Source organism: Scyliorhinus torazame, chromosome 5 (genome assembly GCF_047496885.1).
Source record: "Scyliorhinus torazame isolate Kashiwa2021f chromosome 5, sScyTor2.1, whole genome shotgun sequence".
In the NCBI taxonomy this organism is placed as follows: Eukaryota; Metazoa; Chordata; class Chondrichthyes; order Carcharhiniformes; family Scyliorhinidae; genus Scyliorhinus; species Scyliorhinus torazame.
In genome coordinates this window covers 275844108-275854428 of record NC_092711.1, presented here as the reverse complement: position 1 = coordinate 275854428, position 10321 = coordinate 275844108, and the positions used below count along the sequence as shown (strand labels likewise).

Genomic DNA, 10321 nt, shown 5'->3' with positions numbered 1-10321 from the left:
CACCATGCCTCCCAATCATGAGATATTTATTTATAGCATTGTAAATATACTATCAATATACATGCACAGAATGAATCCTGTGTCGAAGTGGGATTGAAGAACAGTATAAGTGACAACAAGATGCATTTGTGTAACGCCTGTAACTAAGTAAAACATTCCGGTGAGTTTACAACCTGCTGTTCCCCCTCAGGTTAAACATCCTAATAAAGATTTTGGAACGTTAATTCACATATTAACACAGAACGTCAATAAGACTAACAAGAGAAATGACTCGAAAGTGGAAATAAGAACTCGGGAAGAACACGAACAATCGCATATCACCGCAATGTCACCTCTGCTAACCGGGACAAAGCCTCTGCTGATCAACAGCGTTCAGTGGAGTGAATTCGATTCAATTTTTAATAAAATCTGTTTACGGGATTGCCCATCATTCTATTTTAAAGACCAAATATCATCTCACCAGGGATTGGACCGCGTGAGAACTAACCTGCGTCAGCAACCCAGAAAGAAAATGCAGGAATACACAGAGCTTGGAGTACACCAAGTGATGTGTTTTTTATTCCCCAATTGGGCGTGTTTCCCCAAAACAATACTATTCAAAGGATTTTTTAAAAATGAACCTGCCTCATATTACTTCACAATTGTGCCCGGAGGCTGATTGGGAAAGCGCTTTCAGTTTTTCTTTCTGCATTTTGTAAAAGGGGGTGAGGATACTCGATGTGTGTTTGTTGTTTACGAGGACGTCATTGCCCACGGTGTGAGTGTTATTGGACGGATCTGTGCGATGGGTGGGAGAGCTGGCCGCTCGCAGCGCTTCCGCCTCCAACACAAGGAACTTGTGCCATCAGCACAGATGAGGAGATACCGTGATGGATTTTACACCGCATTGTGTATGGAGGAGCTGAGTGACAGCAATAACAACAGGAGGGAAAAATAGCAACAGGACACAATCCGCACGAGAAGTGGCTTTTACCTCCACCCCCCTCCGCAGCCATGAGCGCAGAAGACGTCGTTTATACCGGGTGGCTCATCAAATCACCTCCAGAAAAGAAATTAAAACGCTATGTAAGTAATGAAGTGCTGTCAGCCCGGCTTATGGTTTGATGCTGCTATACGGCTCGGAACTGCTTACAATGTACGTACTTTTGGCCAATTGCACTCAGTCACTATGACCAAGTAGGCAGGAGCTGCCCAGTAGATGCTGAGGGATCTTGTGTATTTCTGGCCGGAGTAAATCATTTATAGACAGACAGGCAAGATCCATTTCAGCATTTTAAAAAAATCATCTTAAACCAGCTTCGTTTTGCTGATCTGTTCAATTTGTTGGAAGGAAAGTTATTTTGGTTGTATTTGTGTTTGTTTCGCGCCCGGGGGGGGGGGGGGGGGGGTGCTCAGTGCACCGTGTACACACACTACACTATAGCCAACCGCCCGTCTGTTTTTCTGAGAAATTAGGGCGTGCTTTCAAAACATCACCAAGTCGGAAGCTGTGCCATAAGGTTACAGGCGCACTCTAAGCAAAGTGATCCAGCAGGAACATTTAGAGAGAGAGAGAGAAACATGACAATTTAATGTAGTTGACAACACTGACACTGCAATTGGCTGAGGGTGGGCTCGCCAAAACACGCTGACAAATTGTACCTCAAACCTCACAATGTTCCCAAAGTCCTGATAACGGCGGGGAAGTGTGTATATATATGTGTTTGGGGGGGGGGGGGGGGTGTCACATGTTGAGCCGATATTGTAACTGACCTGTTGCAACCACTTCAACACATTGTAACAGAAGGCTGGCTCCCTGCTTAGTAGAAGGGGCGGGGTTGGGATGGTGACACTAAACTATGATTTTCTCAGCACTGTCCTGAGCAGGATTCGCCTGGAACTTGTTTATTCCTGTGATCCTCAGCACACACACACATATATATATATATATAAATATCTAATGTTCGTCTTTGCAATGTTCTGACTGCCCGGTGAATCCGACGCTGCCATTGAAATTGTGTCTCGGCACAGAAGGGAATAAATGGTGAAATGTGCTTGGATAACTCGATCTCGTGTGAACACTGTTATTAAAGTGAAACTAGTCCCCGCCCACCACGGGCGCCCAGTTCAGCTAACGGATCGATCTGGTTCAGTTTACAAATTGGATTCAAATATGGGAATAACCCTTCCATTTAAACGCGATACTCCGGCAGCTCGCCTGCAATGCCGCCTGCATATATATATGTGGAGTCACATTTGTAAATCGCTGGAGCAAATGGGTTTGTGTAATAATGGGGTATGTTTGTGAAGCTGCAGGGAGCTTGTAAGGGCTGGTGGTCAGCCCGGGTCACAGATGAGCGGGTTGATCTGTCTTGCATGCAGTAACCTTTTGGGACAAGAAGTAGTAGTGTTCGGGGGATCAGGTCGGATGGGTTGGCAGTCTCCATAGTCCTTGGGAGTCTGTCAGCAGCTGTAACGCCATAAATAAAAAGTCAGCTTCCCCAGCCTGGGCATTGACGTGTTTTTAGCTGTAGAAGGACGGCAGACAAAAAAAAAGAAACTTCATAATAGCGGTCAAACTGAACTTGTTTACAATGCTGCCTCCCTCCAAGGTCTGGTGCATAGAAAAGTGCATTTGTAATAAACCACTTAGCTCTTCCCCGAACAGCCGCTCTCACCGACTAGTAATGATGGTCCATTAACTATGCCTACTGCTTATAGTATATTAATAAAACTATTTTCAAAGAATTATGAAGTGTTTCGAAGAGAAATGCTTAACTACAATCATCCATAAGCAATATATCATCGATGCTCATTTATCACATATTTACTTTTTGCATATGTAAAATGAACAAGTACGATTTAAAGAGAACAATTATTGTAATTTGTTCGCAGAAGTATAATTTTCGTTCAATTTTAGCATTATGAAGAAAACACTAAGTTTGATCAGCTGGGATTAGGTGGGAAACAGGAACAGTAAATAATGGAAATATATTATAAGTGGAGAACTTTTGAAAACAGAGCGGACAAGAGATCTGACAGACTTGATCATTTCTCAATTTATCTCTTCTGTTCCCATTTGGATTTACTGATTTGTGATATAGTATCCAGTGTTTTGTGGTGCATGATAAAACATCAAGTTATTATTCCCTAAAAAAACATCTGAGCTCAAGGCAAAAAAAAATCTTACATGGCACCTTATGTATTTATTTTTGTGGGTGTAAATATTATGCATATTTTGAGACAAGTTAAAATGTTTCCTTGCAGTTATCCATCCAGGCATCTTAAGCAAACAGTTGTCCATTTTAAATATTTACAGAAGCATAATGCACAAACAGAATACATATTTGGTATCGAAGAATTGTTGCTTTTTTACTATGTCTTCCCCTTCTCCTCTTGTGGGTGCCAACTCTTGGGCTAGGGTGCTATTGGGTATTGGTCACTCTGCGGTACCTCATTCAAGTTGATGTTCTTCATCAGTGAGCTGAAATAATGAATGCTGGCAAGTTGTTCAACCATTGTGGGCATCACAATGAAGGCTGATCTTGTCCCCAGGCAGCTAACATGCTTGCTCACTTTTTCCAACCAGGATCAACAAGCGAGGGATAACAATTGGAAGAGTCAACTTGCAGTGCTCCTATCATATTTACTACCTTTATTTACCCCATCTGAGTTTTCCAACAATTATTAGGAATTATAATAGAGAATACATACAAGCTGTGAGATTCGCTCAGTATTTGCTGCCACCTTGACTCACTGCGACAGGCATATTCTTGAAGTTACCATGGAGTTGAATTAGGAGAGAGCTGGGCCATATGGTACAATGAGCAGCATTAACACATCATAATATTATTCAGTTTCTGCTGACCATGCCAATCTCATTTAAGACAGCACTTGGGGTACAATAGTGTCCCTTGGCTACAGAAGGAAAAGAACAGTTAAGGTTCCTTTTGCTGGAAATTAGTCAATGACCCCCCACCCTCTGTACCCACTGGGAAATGTTTGTGTGTTGATGTTGGTAAGAACATGTTCAGGCTGTTTAAGAGGTTTGGGAGAACAACATGCAAAGGTTCACTTTGGGTTGGCTACTTTTTACTCTGAAATTATTCTATCTGGTGCTAAATCTGCACATGTGCGATCAGTACAAGGCATGTTTGCATTAGATAATATGAAAACAGTTGATAAAAAAAGTGATAGAATCAAAGAATGATACAGCACAGAAGACCATTTGAAGGAGCTACCCAATTAGATAACGCCAGTAAATAACAGTGAATAATTATACAAGTCTAGAAACACTGCTATTATTTCAATTTATAAGCTGTGTGAGAACTTAGCAACTAACGTTTAGTCGTTTGGCTGTTGCAAGGTCTTGGCTGAAGGTTGAGGCTTGGAGCCCTCCTAGCAATAGAATGGCTGCCCACAGCCATTTAACAGCCAATTAGCCATAAATAGTCTGGAGGTGGGATATTTGTCCCTCAGGGAGAGAAAATCCCGCCTCATAGAGCTGCCAGCCAATCAGAGGCTTGAAGCTGTTCAGTAGCAGCAGTGTCCTGGGAGCGATGGTTATCGCAGATACTGTGGTTAGGGCTAGAGAAGGTGTTTAGTGGTCAGGACTTGGTAATTATTTGGATGGAGGGGGGAGGGTCTTGCTGGAGCCAGGTTGGCAGGCCCAGGCAAAGGGGAGGGGTCCATGGTTTAAAGGGTCATGGAGGAAAGGGAACCCTTGGCCGAAGGAGGGGGGAGCGGCTACAGGATGGTAATGCCTCAGCTGGAGACCCCCCTCAGATGTACTTAGGTGGTCACTTAATACAGGGTAACCCCCTGCCTGCCACCAGCCCATGCTAGGAAACTTGGTAGAGGCCCCTCCCGCTGTCAGTTAAATCCCATTACTCATGGGATAATCCCTTAATTGTGCATCCAATAGGCTCACTGGTGGGCGACCTGCCCGATATCACCCCTGCTGCTGGTATAATTGCAGTGGGTGCAGGGGTGGGCAGCTGGCAGGAACCCGCTAGACTTTATGTACAGCCGCCTTCAAATAGGCCAGTCAGAGAGCATCAAACCAGCCCTTCTACAGCATCTGAGTAGTTGAGTGGTATTTACAATTTGTAAAATCTGAATTTCATCTTTCTGCATCTCAGCTTTGACCGTGAGAAGGTGAGTGCAGAGGTTGGAATTCATTGCAGGCTGACTCTTTTCAGTAACTCTGTGTAAGTGAATGGGTTTTGAATGAGTTAAAATTGGGCCTTACTCTCTCACATTCACTCAAATACTCGCTCTCACAAAGTCATACTCACTCACACTCTTATTCACCAGCTCAATCAGCAAATCACATAAACTCTTACTCACTTTTATATTTGCTCACTCAGCGAGTTACCCTCACACTTATTCCTTTGCTCTCATATACACTTACTTAATTCATTCTCACTCCCTCGCTCAGTCTTCTACTCAGTCACCCATTCAGCCACACATTCTTAGTCAATCATTCATGCTCAGCTCTCATTGATTTACTCATTCACTCCCTCTCTCAGCAATTCACCCTTTACTCCCCTGTCTACTTACTCCCTCAAACTTTATCACTCTCTGTCACTCACTATCATATTTATACATTCACACAAAAACTCGTACTCCCTCATTCACTCACCATTTTTTGCTCACTCAGTAACTCAACCAAGGGAAGGGAGAACAATACCCTGAATTTGTGGTGAAGGAGCTTTGTACTCATTTAATTTTCACTTTCCCTCTCACCCTGTTATGATCTCTTTCACTGACTTGATTCCACTCCCTTATTGTTTTTTTTTCATTTTATGGGATGTCAGAGACCATTATTATGCTCACTATCAGCAGCCCTAAAATGAAAGTCTGTCCCGGGAACCAACACCTAAATATTACCCAAACATGAGGTCTGCGGATTGATTCCAAATAACCTCTACCACTGGAACCAAACATTTACAGTTCTCTTTCCTTTATTATCATCTTAGAATCATAAAGCACAGCAAAAGGACATTTTGGCTATTGTGCTTTCCTGGGCTCTTTCAATTAGTACCCTTTTCTTGCTCCTGCTCATTTCCTGAAGACCTGCAAGTTTTCCCTCCTCAAGAATAAATCCAGTTTCTTCTTGGAAATCATCGTTGAAGCTACATTCTGTTTCTAACATCCTTTCAGGCAGTGCACTGCCATGTATAGAGGTGCGTAGATTCTTGATAAGCAAGGAGGTGATAGGTTGTAGACAGGATGTAGATGTAAGGTTACTATCAGATCAGCCATGATCTTATTAAATGGTGGAGCCAGCTTGAGGATATGAATGGCTCACTCCTGCTCCTTGTTCGTATGTTTGTACGTTTGCATTCCAGATCATAACAAATGGCAGAGGCAACTAGCTTAATTTAAGCAATATAAACTTACAAAAATACATTTTCGGGACGTGGGTGTCACTGGTTAGGCCAGCATTTATTGCCCACCCATAGTTATCCGTGGCGGTGAGCTGCCTTCTTGAATCGCGGCAGTCCCTGAGGTGTAGGTACACCCTGAGGGCTGTTAGGGAGGGAGTTCCAAGACTTTGACCCAGCGACAGTGAAGGAACGGCGATATATTTCCAAGTTGGGGTGGTGAGTGACTTGGAGAGGAACCTCCAGGTGGTGGGTTTCCCAGGTATCTGCAGCTATTGTCCTTCTAGATGGCAGTGGTCGTGGATTTCGAGGGTGCTGTCTAAGGAACCTTGGCAAGTTCCTGCACTGCATCTTGTAGATGGAACACACGGCTGCCACTGTTCATCAGCGGTGGAGAGTTTGAATGTTGATGGAAGGGGTGACAATCAAGCAGGCTCTTTTGTTCTACATGGTTTCGAGCATCTTGAGTGTTGTTGGAGCTGCACTCATCCAAGAAAGTGGATTACACTTCTGACTTGTGCCTTGTAGATGGTGGACAGGCTTGGAGGGGGATGGTGGTCAGGAGGTGAGTTACTCGATGTAGGATTCCTAGCCTTTGACCTGTTCTGGTAGCCACAGTATTAATATGGATAGTCCAGTTCAGTTTCTGATCAATGGTAAACCCCCCAAATATTCATTGTGGGGGATGCAGTGGTGGTAATACCACTGAATGTCAAGGGGCGGTGGTTAGATTCCCTCTTGTAGGAGATGGTCATTGTCTGGCACGTGTGGTGCGAATGTAACTTGCCACTTGTCCGCCCAAGTCTGGATATTGTCCAGGTCTTGCTGCATTTGGACACGGACTGCTTCATCATCTGAGGAGTTGTGAATGGTGCTGAATGTAGTGCAGTCGTCCGCAAACATCCCAGCTTCTGACCTTATGATGGAAGGGAGGTCATTGATGAAGCAGCTGAAAATAGCTGGGCCTAGAGAAACTCCTGCAGTGATGTCCTGGAGCTGAGATAAGAACATAAGAACTAGGAGCAGGAGTAGGCCATCTGGCTGATCTTTTGTGGACTCAACTCCACTTTCCGGCCCGAACACCATAACCCTTAATCCCTTTATTCTTCAAAAAACTATCTATCTTTATCTTAAAAACATTTAATGAAGGAGCCTCTACTGCTTCACTGGGCAAGGAATTCCATAGATTCACAACCCTTTGGGTGAAGAAGTTCCTCCTAAACTCAGTCCTAAATCTACTTCCCCTTATTTTGAGGCTATGCCCCCTAGTTCTGCTTTCACCTGCCAGTAGAAACAACCTGCCCGCATCTATCTATCCTATCTATTCCCTTCATAATTTTATAGATTTCTATAAGATCCCCCCTCATCCTTCTAAATTCCAACGAGTACAGTCCCAGTCTACACAACCTCTCCTCGTAATCCAACCCCTTCAGCTCTGGGATTAACCTAGTGAATCTCCTCTGCACACCCTCCAGTGCCAGTATGTCCTTTCTCAAGTAAGGAGACCAAAACCGAACACAATTCTCCAGGTGTGGCCTCACTAACACCTTATACAATTGCAGCATAACCTCCCTAGTCTTAAACTCCATCCCTCTAGCAATGAAGGACAAAATTCCATTCGCCTTCATCGCTGGCTTTGAAAGCAGACCAAGGCAGGCCAGCAGCACGGTTCAATTCCCGTACAAACCTCCCCGAACAGGCGCCGGAATGTGGCGACTAGGGGCTTTTCACAGTAACTTCATTTGAAGCCTACTTGTGACAATAAGCGATTATCATTTCAATCACCTGTTGCACCTGTAAACCAACTTTTTGCGACTCATGCACTAGCACACCCAGGTCTCTCTGCACAGCAGCATGTTTTAATATTTTATCATTTAAATAACAATCCCTTTTGCTGTTATTCCTACCAAAATGGATAACCTCACATTTGTCAACATTGTAATCCATCTGCCAGACCCTAGCCCATCACTTAGCCTATCCAAATCCCTCTGCAGACTTCCAGTATCTTCTGCACTTTTTGCTTTACCACTCATCTTAGTGTCGTCAGCAAACTTGGACACATTGCCCTTGGTCCCCAAACTCCAAATCATCTATGTAAATTGTGAACAATTGTGGGCCCAACACTGATCCCTGAGGGACACCACTAGCTACTGATTGCCAACCAGAGAAACACCCATTAATCCCCACTCTTTGCTTTCTATTAATTAACCAATCCTCTATCCATGCTACTACTTTACCCTTAATGCCATGCATCTTTATCTTATGCAGCAACCTTTTGTGTGGCACCTTGTCAAAGGCTTTCTGCAAATCCAGACATACCACATCCATTGGCTTCCCCTTATCTACTGCACTGGTAATGTCCTCAAAAAATTCCACTAAATTAGTTAGGCACGACCTGCCCTTTATGAACCCATGCTGCGTCTGCCCAATGAGACAATTTCCATCCAGATGCCTCACTATTTCTTCCTTGATGATAGATTCCAGCATCTTCCCTACTACCGAAGTTAAGCTCACTGGCCTATAATTACCCACTTTCTGCCTACCTCCTTTTTTAAACAGTGGTGTCACATTTGCTAATTTCCAGTCCACCGGGACCACCCCAGAGTCTAGTGAATTTTGGTAAATTATCACTAGTGCATTTGCAATTTCCCTTGCCATCTCTTTTAGCACTCTGGGATGCATTCCATCAGGGCCAGGAGACTTGCCTACCTTTAGCCCCATTAGCTTGCCCATCACTACCTCCTTAGTGATAACAATCCTCTCAAGGTCCTCACCTGTCATAGCCTCTTTTCTATCAGTCACTGGCATGTTATTTGTGTTTTCCACTGTGAAGACCGACCCAAAAAACCTGTTCAGTTCCTCAGCCATTTCCTCATCTCCCATTATTAAATCTCCCTTCTCATCCTCTAAAGGACCAATATTTACCTTAGCCACTCTTTTTTGTTTTATATATTTGTAGAAACTTTTACTATCTGTTTTTATATTCTGAGCAAGTTTGCTCTCATGATCTATCTTACTCTTCTTTATAGCTTTTTTAGTAGCTTTCTGTTGCCCCCTAAAGATTTCCCAGTCCTCTAGTCTCCCACTAATCTTTGCCACTTTATATGCTTTTTCCTTCAATTTGATACTCTCCCTTATTTCCTTAGATATCCACGGTCGATTTCCTCTCTTTCTACCGTCCTTCCTTTTGTTGGTATAAACCTTTGCTGAGCACTGTGATGATTGACCTCCAACCACAACAGCCATCTTCTTTTGTGCCAGGTATCATTCCAACCAGCGGAGAGTTTCCCCCCAGCTTCCCATTGACTTCAGTTTAGCTAGGGCTCCTTGATGCCATATTCAGTCAAATACTGCCTTGATGTCAAAGGCAGTCACTCTCACCTCACCTCTGGAATTCAGCTCTTTTGTCCATGTTTGAACCAAGGCTGTAATGAGGTCAGGAGTTGAGTGACCCTGGCGGAACCCAAACTGAGTGTCCGTGAGCAGGTTATTGCTGGGTAAGTGCCGCTTTGATAGCACTGCTGATGACTCCTTCCATCACTTTGCTGATGATGGAGAGTAGACTGATAGGGCAGTAATTGGCTGGTCGGATTAGTCCTGTTTCTTGTATGCAGGACACACCTGGGCAATTTTACATTCTGCTGGGTTAATGCCAGTGTTGTAGCTGGAACACCTTGGCTAGGGGAGCTGCAAGTTCTGGAACATAAGTCTTTAGTACTATTGCTGGAAATTTTCAGGGCCCATAGTCTTTGCAGTATCCAGTGGAATTAATCATATTGGTTGAAGACTGACATCTGTGATGCTGATGCTCTGCGGAGGAGACTGAGATGGATCATCCGCTCGGGACTTTTGGCCGAAGATTGATGCGAATGCTCCAGACTTATCTTTTGCACAGATTTGCTGGGCTTCTCTATCATTGAGGATGGGGATATTTGAGGAGCCTACTCGTCCAG

The 10321-nt window shown here is 43.9% G+C and overlaps 1 protein-coding gene across 1 annotated transcript in view; it reads left to right on the top strand.

Moving 5' to 3' along the window:
• Positions 1-811: 811 nt before the first annotated feature.
• The window catches only part of gab3 (GRB2 associated binding protein 3), a 174422-nt gene continuing 164912 nt past the window's right edge, over positions 812-10321 (top strand). Inside the window, exon 1 of the mRNA XM_072505607.1 lies at positions 812-1065. Coding sequence (XP_072361708.1) covers positions 994-1065 — 72 coding nt within the window. The 5' untranslated portion in view covers positions 812-993. The remainder of the gene's footprint in view (positions 1066-10321) is intronic.